Source organism: Phoca vitulina, unplaced genomic scaffold (assembly GCF_004348235.1).
Source record: "Phoca vitulina isolate PV1807 unplaced genomic scaffold, GSC_HSeal_1.0 scaffold5, whole genome shotgun sequence".
NCBI lineage: Eukaryota > Metazoa > Chordata > Mammalia > Carnivora > Phocidae > Phoca > Phoca vitulina.
Window position 1 is genome coordinate 706,547 of NW_022589708.1, and position 17,698 is coordinate 724,244.

Genomic DNA, 17,698 nt, shown 5'->3' on the forward strand with positions numbered 1-17,698 from the left:
CCAAGGCCGTGGGGTCTCCCCAGGTGACTGTCACCTGGCCGGACACGTGCCAAATGTCACCACCTCCTGCCACGCTGCCCAAGGCATCAGGTGGTGGAGACAAAGGTTCTAGTCTTCCGAGTGGTGGAGGCAGGGGTGGGGGTGGGCTTGAAAGCGCTCGAGTGCCATTTCCCACGGGGACAGACGGTGAGAGCACCAGGGCAGCCGGCACGGTTGGGGGCTCCCTCAGAGCCCTGAGTGTCCCGCCTGCAAGGGCCGCCACCAGCGTGGATCAGGATCTCCCAGCGGCAGCTCCGCAGAGACGTCCCACCTGGGGAAAGGCAAATGGGCACAGCTTTGGGGATTCAAAGGAGCGCCAGTGTCCTGAGGGTCCGGCAGGAGAAGACGTGCCTGAGTGGGCCTGTGAGAAGCATCAGTGGCCAGCATTAGGCGACAGGCCAGTCTGTGGCGGGGATGCCCCATGGCATCATCCCATGGTCTCAGAGAATCGAGGGAGAGGGGACAGCTCCTCGGTCCCTGGCCGTCAGCAAGCGCTGCCTGACGACATGGGACACCCAGCAGGCGTCTCAGCAGCGCTGGAGGCCACCCCCAAAGACAGGACCCCGTCTGACAGTCCCACCTCCACGGACGAGCAGGTCCTGTGTGAGCGAGAGCTCAGGGGGCCACCACTAAGGGGCCGTGCCCGGCCCGGCCCGCGGGCTGCAGGGAGCACCAGCCCCGGCCTCAGCAGCGACAGACCCACCTCCCTCAGCGAACGCCCCAAACCAACTCCCAAAGCCCCCAGGCAGGTGGCAGCCACAGGGGCCACGGAGAGTCACACCGCACCAGCGAGAGGTAACGTCCCGAACCCCGTTAACAGCGCGGCCCCAGAGCAGCACCCAGTGCGTGAGGGACAGAGCCGCCCACCGCCTACACACCGCAGCCTGGCAGCCCCGGCTCTGACCCGGGCCGCCAGCCCCCCGCCCGGCTCGGCCCCACCCGGGCCCTGGAGGCACCTGCTCGCAGCCGCCCAGAGCAGCACCTGTGGGGTCTCGGGGCAGCGCCAGCCCAAGGCCCCCGAGGCGCCGGCCACTGTCCCACTGGAGGCGGGGCCGCGCACGAGCGCCGTGGCCGAGAGCGAAGCTAGCGCAGTGGTGGGAGGCGGAAGGGCCGCAGCTGCACCCGGGAGCCCCTCGGGGGGAGACACGACCCCAGCCCCAGGCGGGGCTCACCCCACGCCCCAGGGCAGTGCCGCGGTGGGGCCTCCGCTCTCGCCCCCTGAGAACCAACAGGCCGAGGAGGACGAGCACGTCCCGCCCAAAGACCAGGTTCCTCCCGGCGCCGGGGCCCCCCGCCAGCCTCCATCACCTGGAGCAGCAGAAGGAGGGCAGCGGGTAGGCGGGGCGCCCCACAAGTGCCCGGACCCCCAGGCACACAGGCCGCCTGTGTCCCTCACAAGGGCTGGCGTGCGGGAGGGAGTCGAGGTCGGGAACAGACGTCAACCGCGGGCAGGCCTGGGGGTGCCGGAGGAGGGGGCTGCGGGGCCCATTGGGCTGGATGGTCCCCCAGAGAAGGGGGTAGCTCTGTGGGGCCAGAAGCCTCGGTCATGTGCTGCAAAAGAGGGTCAGACACGGCCCGGGGAGGTCGAGGGGGGCCGTGGCGCTGAGGTGGGGGCTACTGAGGTGGGGACGGGTCACCAACGCAGTGAGAAAGGCCCAGAACATGCGCAGGGGCAGCAGGCGAGGCGTGCAGAGAACCCCCCTCGGGGACACGGTGCCCAGGCTGGAGAGAACCAGGCACCTTCCCCCCCAGAGAAGCCGGGGCGCCTGGCACAGGCCCAGGCCGGCAGGATGGCGCCCCGCATCTCAGCGGGCCCCCCTGACAGCTCATCGGAAGCAGTGCCCACTGCAGGTGCAAGCGGGAGGTCCCGGGGACCGGCCCCCAGGGGCAGCCAGGCGGAGCCCGGAGCGCCACACCAGGTGGGAGGAAGCCAGCCCACGGTGGGCGGGAGCCCGCGGTCCTCCGGCCCCGAGCCAGCGCCTGGCTCTGCAGGGCCCGCACCCAAGCCCGGGGTCTGCGAGACGCCCTGGAGCCCAGCCCAGGAGGGGCCCCCAAACACCCCGGAGGCAGGGAGCGGTGCGTCGGAACGTGAACGCCGCCGAAGGCTGGCGCATTTTGCCAAGTATAGAGCCCAGAGCTTCGGCGACCAGAGGTCCTTCGATCTGTCCTTCAGACCGGCAGTTATCAGGGCCAACCACACATTCAAGCTTCCCAAGTGAGGCCCCGGCTGCTGAACACGGCCACGCCTGGCACTCGGTTTCTGCGCCTTGGCCAGGCTGCTTTCCTGCCTCCAAACCACCTGGCTCCCACGTGTGCGTCCAGGGAGCCGTGTGGAGGGTCCCTTTCCCTCCAGGTCACTGGCCCCGGGACGGTCCACGTCCCCGAACTGTGGAGTTCTGCACCATCTTCCTGGGGCCTGTGTAGCTTCTTGGGGACGGAACAGCGAGGATGAGGGACACGCCAGGACATCAGGTGCTTGTCCCCGTGGGTCCCACTCTTCACGGTGCTCGAGGGCACCCGGGTCCACACTGCTATCTCCACACAGAGCCATGTTGTTTCCACACCTTCAAATTTGCTGCTGAGCTTGTGTGCGTCTCTCTTGTCCTGTCTTGGTGGCCCGGGCCACCTGCCCTTCGTGGCATCATCCGCAGGCGGCGGCCCCTCTGCTCCGCACGGGCCGGTGAGCTGCCCGCGAAGTGCGCTCTGGTTGGGACGGAACCAACCACAGGGACACCGCGTCAGTCCCGCAGGAAGGGACGGTGCACAGGGATGGATGTTTCCAGATGCACAGTCCCAAGGAAGTGTCCCTGCGGGTGCCACGTGCTGAGGACAGGGAACATCCATGGTGCCACGACCCGCCTCTGCCCCCGGGGCCTCGCTGCCAGTCCTCCTGCCCGGACCGTTCCCTCCTCCCCTGCTTCTCGGTCTCTAAAGCATCTGCCATCTAGAATAGTTGAATATCCTATAGAAGCATAAGGAAGGAAATAAAATCCCTGGTAACCATGTGGCCTCAGGGTAATTTCTGTCACTGTGGCGGGCGGCTTCTCCCTCGCTGTCTCTAAGGCACGGCCACACTGGGGTCACATCTCGTGTACAGCGTTGAACTCTCTACGCGACAGCGCACCAGGTTCAGGGCCATCAGGCAGCCTCAGGAAAGCCGCCAGCTCTCGGGGGGACGGCGGCCCGGCGGCCCCGCACACGCTGCGCTCATGACACCCCGTCTGTGGAAGGGGGTTCCTGCCTCTCGAGCACGCCCTGCTGTTGGCTGCCCTTCGGGTGAGCGATGTTCTAAGCAATGTCTCCTCGTCCCGTAGAAGTTTCCTTGACGCTTCGGGCTGGGGCGTCCATGTGCAGAAGGTGCTTTCTGAGCGGAGCTCCGGGCGGTGCTCAGCCCTCGTCCGCTGCGGGCCGGGGCGCGGGCGGCTGCGGGACCTCCTCCTCCCCACGGTGCACGGAGGTTCTCGCGGGGCTGAGCAGGAGGCAGAGGGTCCACGCGGCCGCTGTGCCCCGTCCAGCCGCGGGCCCACTGCCTGCTGCCCGCCCCTCAGGCCAGCGGTTCAAAGTCCGGCAGACTGGCACCTGCCACAGCTGTGGGGGCCCGAGTCCGGGAGTCCCGAGGGGTTGCCAGAATGTGCCAGGCCTCCTCCGTAGAGCAGAGACAGTGCCCCCTACGCCGCGAGGGCCCGCGGTGGGACAACGTGCTGCAGCTGCCAGCGTGCGCGGTGCTGCCCACGCCCTCGTCTGGGCACCTGGGAGCCCTGGGGGGCACCTCGCCCACAGCCTCTGGCTCCTACTTGGAGTTGAGGGCCGGTGGGGACAGGGGCCGTCCCACCTCTGCCGGAGGACGGAGCGTCCCTTCCTGGGGGCACGCAGGCTGGGGGCGTCCGGTGCCCCCGCCCCGGGAGTCTCGGGAAGGCTGCACCTAGCCGGCTGGCTCCTGGAGCCGCAAACCCCGGGAGGCGCCTGGGCTCACACTCGGGGCCGGGGCCCAGCAGAGCCGGGCGGCCGCACCTGCTCACACCCGCGGCGTCTGTGCGGGAGCTGCAGGGGGACCGTGTGCCACCGCGCCTGGCAGGACACCGCCTTACTCACTGTCCTCCTTCTTCCTTCGTCCTTCGTTCCAGAGGATCTGAGGCCATGTTTGGCAAAGAATGTGATGACAGAGGAGATAAAAATATTATATTCACTGAGTGTTCCCTTTTTAAAACAAGCGGTAGGGTTGTGCTGCTATTTTTAAATAGACCAGAAAGTCGGCTGGAGAACGCGCAGAGCAGCGTGAGTCCAAGCGGCGGAGTCAGACTGCTGCCCACGCGGCTTCAAACAGCTCGCGCACCCAGCTCCGCTCTGCTCCTGCCAAGCCCGGGGCCCCGCTCCCTGTTCACCAAATCCGGCCGCACGGCCACGGCCCAGCTGTGTCTCCGGTGCTCCATCCGCGAATGCCCGCGGTTAGGATTCTACGGACGCAGCGTCTCTTCCTTATTTGAGTTTCAATCTCGTAATTATGTGATTATGTAATAACCCACAGCTGTTCAATTCCATGTTCTCTGTTTTATCCCCTTTTGTATACAAATACCTCTAAAATGGGTTTCTTAGGAAAAAACTACTAATTATATTTTGTTGCATCTGTTGTGTTCTTCCCTTTGAAGTTTTACTAACTTTATGCAGCTGGAGGTAATTTCAAAACCAGAAATAAAATAGGTTTCCTATCACAGGTGGGGTGGGTCATCTTGGCGCCCTGAGGAAGCCTCCCTACGGCCCTGCAGACCAGGGGCGGGTCTGTCAGCCGGGGCGTCTGGGCGTGGCGCCGCTGGTCACGTGGCCACCACAGGGCTCCCGGAACTCTGGGGCGACAGGTGAGGCCGGCCTGAGCGCCCCACCCTTGGTGACCGTGGCTCTCAGCTGCACCGGGGGAGGGGCCTTCGGAGGCCGCGTGGCACGCACGGGCTCTCCGGCCCCCCCCAGAGCTGGCCTCTGCACGAGACCCTCCCGTGGGGCTCCAGGACAGAGTCACCACGCGGCCTTGGGAGAGGTCCGAGTGCGCACCTGTGGGGGGTCCGGGAGGGGGAGACGGTGGGTGTGCGTGCACATGCCTTCCCCGCCCTGAAATGAAACCACCGCACCTGCCGTGAGACTTGTAGGCACCCAGTTAGGGCCTGTGCCGTGGGCACTCAGCACCCGCCCCGCGAGCACGTGGTGAGCTCGGTGACGGCGGGGCGCAGGTGTCACTTGGGCAGCCCGCCAACACAGAACCCCGCTCCTCAGCCCCCACTCTTGTCTGTGAGAAGGGCGTGGGCACCGTGCGTCCCTGGGCCTCAAAGTCCAGGCAAGGAGGCCCGCAGACGCCCACACCCTGTGTGAACGACCGCGAACACGTCCGCGCCGCCGCGGGGCTCACCTGCCCCCGATCGGTCAGCTCTGGAGCTTACGACCCAATCAGTATTTCTGCCGCACAGCTTTCCTGAGAAGATGCTCACTGCAGGAGGGAACCCACTCCCGAAAACCCCCCCCCAGGCACGCTGTGCACGAATACCCCCTCCTCCGTAAACACGCCTCTCTTTTCTGTGGCTTAGGCAAGCGGGAGGTCCTGTTGGCAGCTCCGAGGGGGCCCTTCCTGTCCCACTGTCACCGAAACTGCAGACCAGGGCAGCTCACGGAGCCTCTGGGCACGTTTAACCCTCATCCCCCGCCCCCGGACACACGCAGAGAAGCTCCTTCTCCCCACATCTGGCCTCCCAGCCAGAACCGTGTCCAACAAGCTCGAAAGAGAACCAACAAGACTCCGTCTTCAGGTTAAATGGGCTCCAACTAGTCAGGACCCGCAGGACATCATGTCAGTAGAAACAAGCCCGTCACGCAAGCACAGGTCCCTGGAGGAGCCCTACTCACAGCGACAGAGAGCAGGAGGGGCCCAGGGGCTGGGGGCAGTATTTATGGGGACCCAGTTTCAATTTGGGAAGGTGAGAAAGTTCTGGAGACGGAGGGCGGTGCTGGCCGCACAATAATGGGAACGTATTTAAGGCGCCTGAGCTGTTTGCTCACTTAAAACTGGGTCCAATGTTAGGTTGTATGTGATGTATATTTTAGCACAATTTTGAAAGCGAGAGAGGTTGGTACGTGGCCTTGGCGTCAGTGGGCAGGAAGGGGACACGTCCAGGGGGTGAAGGGACAGCGCCTCGCCTGCACTGAGCCGCCCGGCCCGGAGGTGGCTGCTGAGAAATGTCAACAGGCCTCTAAAAATAACCCCCTCCGGAACTTCTGCCCTGTGGCCGCTCGTGTGTTCCCTCTGCAAGCAGCGCCTCCCATCAGGTCCCGGGAAGCCGGCGCCGGCCGTGGTCACTGATGCAGCTCCGCGGCGTCCTGGTGCTGGCGGAGTGTTGGCGCCAACCCCCGCGTACGTGGACATCGCCCACGGGCCGTGGAGGCGCCAACACGCACCGCTCCCGGCCCACTGAGACCCCACGGCTCTTCTCCTGAAACCCTGGGACCTGCTTCGCACCTAAGCCACGGGGTGCCGTCAACTTCGCGGGGCTGGCGGGGGCGGGAGGGCGGGGTTAGAAAAACTCAGAGGGAAAAGCACAGAAACGAAGGGTGGTGTTGTTCTTCCCGCCGAACACACTCTCCAAGAAAGATTCTCAAGGAGAAGAGATCTCCTTACCTCTTGTTCGTAGGAGTCTGGGTCCCGGCATTTCCTGTGCAACCCGACCCGGCCGCGAGCCGCACGGTGGACCGCTCGCTGCACAGTGAGCACCCTGCGCGTGCGCTTCACGAGGCCAGAACACACGAACACACGTGTCAGCCCTACCTCGGTGCCCGTGGAGTGGGTTTCCCTGGGTGTGTGACTGTCATTTCATGAACCTGGGCTTCTTTCTTTACATTGTTGCTCTTACGCTCTGAAGTGGACAGTGCCGTCACTTTCAGCAGCAGAAATATTTCTGACCGTGACTGCATTTGGAGATGCAGCCTTTGAAGAAGTGAGTAAGGTAAGACAGGTCAGCAGGCTGAGCCCTGATCCCACAGGACTGGTGTCCTAATGAGAAGAGATCAGGATGCACAGGCACAGGGGTGACCCCGTGCGGACACAGGAAGGACACAGCATCCAGGGGCCAGCCCTGCCATGCCTGGAACTCAGACCTCTAGGCTCTGGGACTGTGCCTGGGGGGCTCAGTCGTTAAGCGTCTGCCTTCAGCTCAGGTCATGATCCCGGGCCCTGGGATCGAGCCCCACATCGGGCTCCCTGCTCTGCGGGGAGCCTGCTTCCCCCTCTCCCTCTGCCACTCCCCCCGCTCCGTGCTCTCTCGCCCTATCCCTCCCTCAAATAAATGAATAAAATCTTAAAAAGAAAATGAAAAAGAGGAAGAACAGGAGAAAGAATGACGAGGACAGGCAGCAGTGTGTGCCGAGCAAGGTGCTGTCCTGAGCTGGCGTCCTGCCCCTCCCGAGGACTGGTCCCGCCATCTGCAGCAGGTTGAAGCAGAACGGCCTGTATCCCATTCTTGGCTTCCTAGGGAGCAGGGTTCTTGCACCTGCCTAGAGAGAAGCACCTGCTCCCATCCTGCGGCATCTCTGAGGGTTATGATAGAATATGTTGTATCACAATATTTATTCTTTAAAATGTTCATTTTAGGGACACCTGGGTGGCTCAGTTGGTTGAGCATCAGACTCATAATTTCAGCTCAGGTCATGATCTCCCGTTCCTGGGATTGAACCCTGCATCGGGCTCTACACTCAGCGGGGAGTCTGCTTGAGATTCTCCCTCTCCTCTGCCCCTCCCCCACTCGCGTGCGCTTGCTGTCTCTCTCAAATAAATTAATCTTTTTTTTAAAGTTCATTTTATCTCATTATGAAATAAAACTTGCTTATGAGTAACACTCCCTCAAAATTGTCTCCAAAACCAAATCATAAGTTTCTTGCAATGCCCAGAACATGCCAATTACCCAATGTTCAAAGTCTGTACTGAGAGAACGAGAAACACCAGCGAACCTCAATGCCCTGACTCTGTAAGCCGCACGCTACCTCTATAATTCTGGGCTCCCTGCAGCTCTTCTTACGCCGCACAGTGGACCTGCCATCCTCTAAAACCTGTTTTTCTTCTGTAAAGGACTTCACGGAAAAAAGCCTGGGGTGACTCCCCACAGGGCATGCAGAACCTGCTCTCCAAGGAAAATGTATGTGAGGCGCCCGAGTCCGGGAGGGTCCAGAACAGGAACGCGATACCTAGCGTTTGCTGAGCATGCTCCACATGCCCGGTACCGACTAAGCCCCTCCCGCCTCCTGCCTGATCCCTTCCAGGCATCAGGTGACCAGCCCGGCCGGGGTCACGTGCCCAGAAACCAGGCTGGGGACCAGCACAGCCTCCAGGACCAAGTTCTCCCCACTGCAGTCATGGGAAGGTGCTTTCTCCCAGAGAGAAAGGCCCACATCGGGTGACCTCAAGGCCAGGTGCGCGGGGGCAGGCCCAGTTGTCGCCTGAGGTCCCGGGACGGTGATTCAGTCCAGCTCCTGGCCCAGACCTCACCTGCAGCGACGGGAAGGGTTGTTGGGTGAAAGCGCCCTGAGGACAGGGCCCCACACGTTCTGTAGCCAGGCAGCCGCTCAGATGCAAAGATGTGGGCATTTGGTGGGGTCACTGGAGACCTCATAGCGCCTCCGCCCGGCCCAGTTCCTTAATCCGTCACTAACAGCATCTGCAAGTGTTCCTCCTGGCTTTGTGGGGAGGGCCCTCCAGGCCAGCGGCTGCCGCAGCGGCCCCACAAGCCCAGGCTGTGTGCACAGTTGACCCCTGAGCCCCAGGGGGCCTGGGAGGCTGAGTGCCAGCCCACCCGGACCAGGAGGCAGGCCCACAGCAGACTGGTGGGGGGCCAAGGCCACAGGGCCCGTTCTGGCCTCCCCTGCCTGCACTGGGGGACGGCATTACTCCTTTACTGGCTACATACATTATTACGGAAATCTTCAGACATGAAAACCCCTCCATGGACCCAATGCCCAAGCCTCATGGCTCTGCTGTGGTTTCATCCGCTTGTCTCTTCCTTTTCTCTCTTGCTGGAATATATTTCAAGCCAACTCCAGACGTCGTATTATTTCGCCCAATATTCTTCTTCAGTCAAACAGAAAACAAATCTGGACTTCGTACTTTATTGGAAAGGATGATCTGGGGGCTGTTGCCATAGCTTCTCCAGAGCTGGGCCTCCGAGCTTGCTTTATGGAGCTCTGCTGGGCAGGGGAGACCGCAGGCGTGGAGGCTGAGCAGGGTCATCAGAGGGGATGCAAACACCATCTGTTTCCCCATCAGCAGGGAGGACAGTCCAGCGCAGCACGGACCCCAAGTCCCACCTGCAGCCCAGGGGCCGCATTCTCTGTGGGGTCTTGTCAGCAGAACACAAAGGGGGTGTGTTTCTCCCCCTTCCCTGTCTGCCAGGGTCACGGGGCTCAGCAGAGCTCAACCGAGTCAGTTTCCGCACGGCAAATAAGGGCTTGACCCCATCACCTCACTGTCGGGACCCCCGGCTCCGACGTCCTCTCACCCATCTGCCCCCCATCCCGGCCCGGCCCAGGCTCCACCCTGACGACACGGGAGCTTCACGGGTGTGGCCTCGCTGCATCTGGAGGTCACATCTCTCCAGCCTCTTTTCACCCGAGTCAGCCGATCCCGCGGCCCCTGTTGAGTGTGGGGTCACCGTGTTGCACAGGCCCCGGCAGCTGGAGCTCCTGAGAAGTGCAGAGTCTGAGTCAGGGTCCCCGTCTGGGTGCATCGCCCGCGCTCGAGCAGCACGGCTGCCCGCAGGTGTCCACCCCACCTTCCGTGCCCGCGGCGCCCTCGCCCCGCAGCCTGTGCAGAAACTCCCGTGGCAGGTGCACGTGGCGGCCAGCTACCGTGGTCTCCGGGGAGCGCGGGCTCAGGTGCTGCTCCCTCTGCCCTCCGTCACCCGCGGCGGCCATGACTGGCCCAGGCGACGGCGCCCCCGCAGCTCAAGTTCTCGGACACCCTTCCTGACTTCTAAACGGTGGCAGCTTCTACAATCAGGCCCCGAGAGCCTGGGCTCCTGCAGGAAGAGGCCCCGTGGGGTGGCGCCCGACACCGGGCTGGGGGTCCCCCCTCTTCTCACTGGAGGGCTGGTCACGACCCCCAGGAGCCTCAGCCTTCCCAGGGGCACCGGGAGGGGGCTGGCCCGTGGGGTGCCGGATTTCGTGTCCTGGACAACTGTGGCTGTCAGCTTTGAGCAGAGGGGCTCTGGCCAGTGAAGGTGCCCGGGGAACTCAGAGCCCTCGGTGTGGGGGGTGACACAGGCATCCAGCTGCCTCCTGGGGGGGGGGGCTCAGGCAGACGCTGGGCCCAGTGGTCAGCAGCCCTAAACCCCAGGCCCTCTGGCTGCTGGCCGTCCTTGCCACCTGGGGCCCCCTCCTTGTCTCACCTAATGTGCCCCCACATGGAATGCCTGCTGTCCCCTTGGTCAGGTACCACCATCCTGCTCATGTCCAAGGCACACGTCCCCTGGGCTGGGCGTCCACTGGGCCATCAGAGTGAGGGCCCACGCTCCTCTTCAAGGCAGTTGTGAGAAAGTGTGTGGCAGGGAGTGAGACCGGATCCTGATCCCCATCAGGAGAGGAGCAGAACTTACAGGGAAGGGAATGAGGAGCGTCCCAGGATGGCTGGGTGGGCTGGAAGCTGGGGTGGTTTGGGGGCACAAGGCGCTGAGTACAAGAGAAGTGGGGGCAGGAGTGTCAGCTCGCCAGTAAAGATGGTGACAGGAAGTAGGAAACAGGGTTTGGCCCCAAAGAAGACTCAGAATGGGAGGAGATTCAGGGAGTCATTCGCTTTGACTGGTAGCAACCTACCAATGAAAGGAAGCAGCAAAGACAGGAGGGCCAGGGTGGGCGAGGGGCTGGGTGCTTGTCCTGTTCCGTTAGATCCGGCAGGTGCTGTGAGGATAAGTCGCCCGATCTGTGGACCTAAGTCTGCAAAGAAAGGACCCTTGTTGAGAGTGTCCCAAGGAGGTCAGAGCATGGACTAGGGGCCCTTCTTTGGAAGAAGGGACACTGTCTTTCAAAAGCAAAATGCGGTGAACTCAGCTGAGCTTGAAGGCTTTCCGGAACCAGGACTGTTGGCAGAACTGGTCTCTGAGGTTAGGTTCAGTAGAGCGCTAAATATCCTGCAGTCTTCCTGGGTCCTGAGAAGCGTGAGAACATCTGGACAGATGTCTCCAGCTGGGGGTAGGGTGTGTTCCACAATTCCCTCTCCAGGTCCTCTCCGGGATGGACCACCCCTGAAACACATCGGGGGCCTGCAGGCCCACCGACACCCGGGTAGACTGGCAGTGGGGGCTGTCACGTCTTCACCACGTCTAGACATGGCCCGGAGGCACTTCCCACGAGAAAACGCGTGGGGCGACCCAGACAGTCAGGTCGTCAGACGAGGCTGTTTGCTGGTGCAGTGGGCTCGTGCACACAGAGAAGGTGTCTTTCTGTTCGAGCCCATTTTTTCAAAAAGGACTCTTGGGATGAGGAGGGCTGAGGCTACAAAGGTTTCTTCCTTTTTTTTTTTTTCTAAGATTTTATTTATTTGAGACAGAGAGCATGAGCATGGGGAGCAGCAGAGGGAGAAGGAGAAGCAGACTCCCCGCTGAGCGGGGAGCCTGACTCAGGACACGATCCCACGACCTCGGGATCATGACCTGAGCCGAAGGCAGACGCTTGACCAACTGAGTCACCCAGGCGCCCTACAAAAGTATCTTAAACCCCCTCCCTTTCTTACCACATTTCTAAACCAAAGTGCACAACAGTTTTGGCAAATTTTCAATGGTCTCCCCAATTTGACAAGCAGCTTAGACATGGTTTTCATGCCACAGTATTGAGATCTCAGGACAGAGTAATGGGGCCGGGGACCAGGGTTGCTCTGGAGTGTCGGGGGGTGGCTGACGAGCTGCTTCGGTGGCACCTCTCCGTCCAAGTAACAAGCACATAAAGCCATGTGCCTACATTCTCCTGGGTTGCAAACAGCACCTGTCCTTGACTCCCACTCCCAGGATTCTGACCACAAGTTTGAGAAGAGGCAGCCAGGGAGGGAGCCCCGACTTCTGCCTCCTGTGGGGAGCAGAGTACACCCTGAGCTGTTAACCCCACGTCACCCCAGGGGGCAATCCTACAGGGTAGTGCATTGTACTCCCCAGCCAACCAGAGATTTTCCCAGGCCTGGCTCCTAGGGAGTTAGGGCAGGGCTAGAACCCAGGGCCCCTCTCCCCAGTCTGCTGTGGGGACACAGGAAGGAATGGGGCAGGTCCCTAGGTGGGTGCAGAGATTACGATCTCATTAATACGCTGTTCTCAGATCGCAACTGTAGCCTGAAAAAGAGCAGGTAAAAAATAAGACTTGCTCTTTTTCTGCATAAAAGAAAATAAAAATATGGGTCATAGGTCAGAACTTTGAGCTTTGGACCTGCCCGGCCCTGAGGTTTGAAGGTATCTCAGAGAAATCCAAACTGGATTTATCTCCCACCTTTGCTCAAAGCCCAGAAGGCCTAAAGGGAGTGAGGGAGATTCCTGAAGACCCACCCAGCTTGGGGGTGGGTGGCATGCACTCCATCCCACACCCAGGTCCCCGCCAAGCACCTCATCCCTCCCCCAGTGTGGCCCCCCAACACCCCATCCCTCCCCCGGGGTGCCCCCCACACCCCATCCCGCTCCCGGGGGCCCCCACAAACCCCATCTCGCGTCCGGGCGCCCTCCCACCCCCCACCTACCCTATCCCGCCCCCGGGTTCACCCCACACGCCGCATCCTGCCCCCAGCTGCCCCCCGCATGCCCCCCCGCCCCCGGGTCCCCCCTCCGCCCCGATCTCGCCTCAGCCTCCCATCCCGCACCCCTCCCTCCAGGCCTAAGCCCTCCCACGCTCCCGGCTCCAGCAGCTCCGGACACCGCCCTCCGCTGGGGCCGCGGGAGCAGGTGCAGCTGCAGCCCCGCCTCCGCCCCTCCCTCGCCGCCCCGCCCCGCCCCCTGCTCATCCCTGGAGCCCCGCCCCCCGCCCCGCCTCCCGCGCCCGCGGCCCGGCGGAAGGACACGCGCTCCGGTCCCGGGAGGTGGCCCTGGCCCCTAGGCGTCGACCCCACGGTTCCTGCGCCTCCGGGCGCCCCCTCCCCACCCTCCCGGCATGGAGTCCGCGGGGAGCGCCCGGGACCGGGTCCCCAGGTGGGCGCGTGGGGGCGGGGGCGCGCCTCGCCCAGCCTGGGGTGCGGGATGGGGACCTGGGGTTGTGGGTGCGCGTGGGTGCGGGGCCGGAGTCCCCCGCTGCGCTCGGCCCTGGCTCCACGAGCGCTCGCGGCCTCGTCCCCGCGGGGACCCTGGGCAGGGCCGCGGGGCGCACGTGCGCGCGAAACTTTATTTGGGGCTTACAGGTTCTTTGTATTCTTGGGTTGTAGGATTGATCCGTACGGGTTTGAAAGGCCCGAAGACTTCGATTACGCAGCTTATGAAGAGTTTTTTTCCACCTACCTGGTGATACTCACTAGAAGAGCCATAAAATGGTCTAAACTTCTGAAGGGGACTAGTCGTGTTCAGAGGAGTGGGACAGGTGAGTTGGAAACAGACGCGCGAGGAGAGGCCCGGGTTCCCTGAGCCCTCAGCTGGCCGCGCAAGGCTTCGAACTCGCTAGAACCTGCTCTAGTAAAGCGCAGGAGACCCTTCCCCCGCTTTGAGATGGGGACCCCGGCCTTCCTTCGAAACAGGGGACCAGATCTGGGGTCTGGGGTGTCTGGCAAGAAAACCGCTTTCCTGCTCTCAGGAGTGAGCAAGGTTCTCCCCTGGCCCATACCCGGAGTGAAGCCCTCCCTCCCGGCTTCCCTCAGGGTCAAAGCCCACCTCACTCCAGCTGCTGCCGCCTCCCTGCCCCCACGGACCACCGGGCCTGCGCCTGCCTCACTCTGGGCTTCTCCCCTCCTCCAGGTTTTGCCTGGGATGCCGCCTCCAGGAGGCCCTCCCAAGCTCCTGTCTGGGATGGCAGGTCCTTCCTGTTACACCCACACAGTCCTGCCCTGTCAGTCCTGCTTCTCTTGCCTTTCTGGCTGTGTAAGGGGTGCATATCTGGTTTGCTGCATTCCTGCTGGAATCAAGCCCCCTCCCTGCAGCGGGGGTTGGTCTCTGTAATTCCTTCAGTATTTGTTGAATGAATGAATGAAGTGTTTGCCTTCCGTGTTCCCCAGGCTGCGGATAAAGGGCTGGTGGAACCTGCGGGTGGGGGCTGAGGGCGTTGGTAGGTGTGTGCTTCTAGGAGTTAAGATAAAGGACTTTCTGAAATAGGACATTAATGACAGAGAAGGGGTGAGGCCAGAGGGCAGCTGCAGGGACAGAGCCGTGTGACCAGCACTGGGGATGGAATGAGGGCGTGCTGGACTTGGAACCAGGGTTCCATCACATGACCCTGCAGATTTGTAAGGGTTTGTAAGCAAGGGGGTGACAAGATCAATTTTTGCTTGTAAAGGGGTTAGTGAACAGGGCCCAGGTGGTCCCAGTGCATAGCCCAGTTGAACAGGAGGGTTGGTGGAGGCAGGTTGATTTTGGGGGACAGCGCTCGTGGAGGAGGGAGGCTCTTGCTCGACACTGGGCTCCCCACCAACATGCCTCTCCCCTGCTGAGGCCCCTCCTCGGGGCTGTTACTGATGGAGGGTTTGGTAAGCACTCAGGTAAGCTGGCCTCGTTCCAGGAGGTCTGGGGGTGGGGGCTGGGAGGGGCTCAGGCTTGTGCCGTGTTGCCCTGTGGATCCTGGGGGCCAGCGCACTGTGTGCCTCCTCCAGGGATCACTAATGGCCATCCCTGCGTCACCCCGGTGTTACTGTGTTTCCACCAGCATATCTGCTTTTGTTTCCCTTTTCATTTATTCTTAAAAGTTGACTGGTCTTTTGTTCTTAAAAAAAATAGAAGCGTATAAAGTAAACGTAATTTATGTACGTGGTAAAACATGTTAATCGCATTGAAAGATGGAGAGTGAGCCGGAGTTCCTCTCCTGGTCCAGACCCGTATGTGAGGCAGACGCGATTGTCGGGACCACCCTGTGTCTCCGCCGGAGCAGGGTGAGCACACGCACGCACACACACGTGCAAATGCAGCGGCCCCCACCGCGCGGGAGTTTGCCTTAATGCAGGAGAAGGCCTCCTGCCCACCGGGGCTAACTCTGGACTGCTGACCAGCGGTCAGGGAAAGCACGGCCCCTGTCCAGTGTGTGTGTGCATAAGCCTGTGTTTTTACGTGAAACACAAACGCGCCTTCATCTCCCTACCTTTGGTTTTATCGTCTGGTTCCAGTGTGTCCCGTCCTTCCCTTTGAACGAGGTGAGCCCACTGACTGACGCTCTGCACCGCCTACCGAAGCCACACTCCATGTCCCGTGTCTGTTTTCCAGCATCTGTTCTCTCCAGGTTGAGCAGGACTGAGAGCAGCCAGATGCAGAACCTTCCAGATGCTCGTCCTTCCCGTCTTTTTAGTTCTCTTATTTTGGCTCAAATGTTTTGTCTTGTTTTTGCTTCTGCTTTCTTTGAGCCCTGGTATCTGTCAACTTTAAGAATTCAAGATGGTTTTATTGAACTACTTTTTTGCTTTAGTATTTCTTTGACTCGTGTAACCAGTGTAAGCGGCATAGTGGGTTTGGAAGCAGGAACGTTTGACTCCTGATGAGCCTGCAGCCTGGGGCCGGGCAGTCAAGGGGGCTCGCGGCCTGCCGTCTTCAGGAAGCGGGGGCACAGATCAGTCTGTGAGAGGCATGTGGGCTCACACGGTTCTGTGACGCTGGGTGTCGCGGCTGGCGCTTGGCATGATGGTTGGGGAGTCTGGGGCGGCTGTCAGGCATGAACAGGAGTGCACGATCATTCCAACGTGAGAATCCAGTTCTCCCACCAGCTCCAGGCTGACCGCAGTGTAGTCGGGCACGTGGCATCCGGCGGCGGTGGCCGTGGCTTGGTGGGACCAGCCAGGGAGCCGCACCTGCTTCCAGCCGCACCTGCACGGCCCCCCTTTGGTCCTGTCCTGGGACCGAGTCTTGTTTTCTTCATCCTGCCGTCTGGTGCTCTGTTGTGGAGGACTTTCATCTGGACGCCGACCTTCGGTCACCAGTAACACAGGGACCTCTGGATCTTGGTGTCAGCCCATCTGCAGAGGGCAGCCCAGACTTTGGCTTGACTCCCATTTGTGGACGTGACGAAGGTCTGCTTTGTCCTTCTCTTTTTTCTTTTCGTCTGTAGCAAATATCCACGGGGAACCGTAAGACGGCTTCTTTCTTCTCCCTCCACCTAGGCAACCGCAGTTGGGCAGACTCAGCCCGGCCTTGGCCAACCATCCTTCTCCTGCTCCCGCCCACGCTGGCGCGTCTCCTTCCTAGTGGCTTAGAGTATCAGCACCATTTAAGTTAGAATTAAGTTGCAAAAACAGACTTTCAAAGGCAAATACCAAGACACACAGGGATTTGTTTCACCTTCTTTTAAGAGCCCCCCCCCCCCCCCCCCCCGCATTCCCTGAGGTCAGGGAAGGTCAGTCTCTGGGGACAGGTAAGCTAGTTTCATTCTCTCCTGAAGAAACATTGTAACTCCAGAGAACAAACAACAAAAGTAGCAGAAGCCTTCGTCCTTGGAAACCGTTGCAACAGCTCAGCCCCCTTGGCCTCCTGGCCCGGCCGCCCCTCCGGGCTGGGCTGGCGGGTCCCAGGGGAGCCCAGTGTCCGACTCCAGGGAGGGGTTTAGGCATTTTGCATTTGCCTTTTTTTTTCTATTTAAAAAATTTTTAATTTGCAGGGAAATTCACCCTTACCTGTTGACACTTCTGTGAGTTTAGACAAACACACAGAGCCCGGGGTCGCTTCGAGCGAGACTGAAAACAGTCCCCTCCTGTGCCTGGTCCCTCCCCGCACGGCGGGCTGGGGCCTCTGAGGACGGTGCGGGAGCGGCCCCCCGCGGCCCCCCGCCTTCCCGGCTGGCTCCTTCCGCGCGCACTGCGTCGCAGCCGCGTCCCCGATCTTGGGTCTGTCTGCGCTGAGGAACATTCCAGTCCCGGGCGGCCACGGGGTTCGTCTGCGTGCGTCAGCCGGAGGGCGTGCGGGAGGCGTCAGGCCGGCGTTGGAGATGCGCGGGACCGGGGTGCAGGGTCGTACGGTGACTGTGTTCGACGGGCAAGAAACTTCAGTCTTGCCCCCGGCCGCGCACCTGGGGGCTCCCGCCAGCCGCCCTCTTTGCGCGAAAGACCGCTGCGCCCACGTGGGCTTCCTCTGCAACTTGGTCAGAAGGCGGTTGATCCGCTGCGGGGCGGGTTCTGGATTTCCCCTTCCGTCCGGGCCGGGGTGTTGCCGCGGGCCCGCGGCGTCGGGTCACCTTGAGCTCAGGTAGTGACTCCAGCTTCACCGCCAGCCTGTTTTGGTTCCTCCAGTTCGTTGCCTTTCCCCGGGACTTTGGGAATCCGCTTGAATTTATAGATCGGTTTTAGAGTTTCAGTTTGTTGGCATGTGCGTCCCTCCCTTCGGGGGTCCCCACCGGCTCCCTCCCGCCCCCCGCATCATGGTGGCTCCTTCAGTGGAAAGTGCACGGCGCCGGGGCGGGGCTCAGCCTGAACGGCTCGTGTGCTCGGCGCTCGGTGCTCGGTGCTCGGCGCTCGGTGCTCGGTGCTCAGTGCTCGGCGCTCGGTGCTCGGTGCTCG

General features: G+C 61.6%; 1 protein-coding gene across 1 annotated transcript in view; it reads left to right on the plus strand.

The window, feature by feature from the left end:
- The first annotated feature begins 13,069 nt into the window (after nucleotides 1-13,069).
- The window catches only part of GRTP1 (growth hormone regulated TBC protein 1), a 20,251-nt gene continuing 15,622 nt past the window's right edge, over nucleotides 13,070-17,698 (plus strand). The window contains exons 1-2 of the mRNA XM_032402568.1: nucleotides 13,070-13,217; nucleotides 13,448-13,599. Of these exons, the coding sequence (XP_032258459.1) occupies nucleotides 13,180-13,217; nucleotides 13,448-13,599 (190 nt within the window). The 5' untranslated portion in view covers nucleotides 13,070-13,179. The remainder of the gene's footprint in view (nucleotides 13,218-13,447; nucleotides 13,600-17,698) is intronic.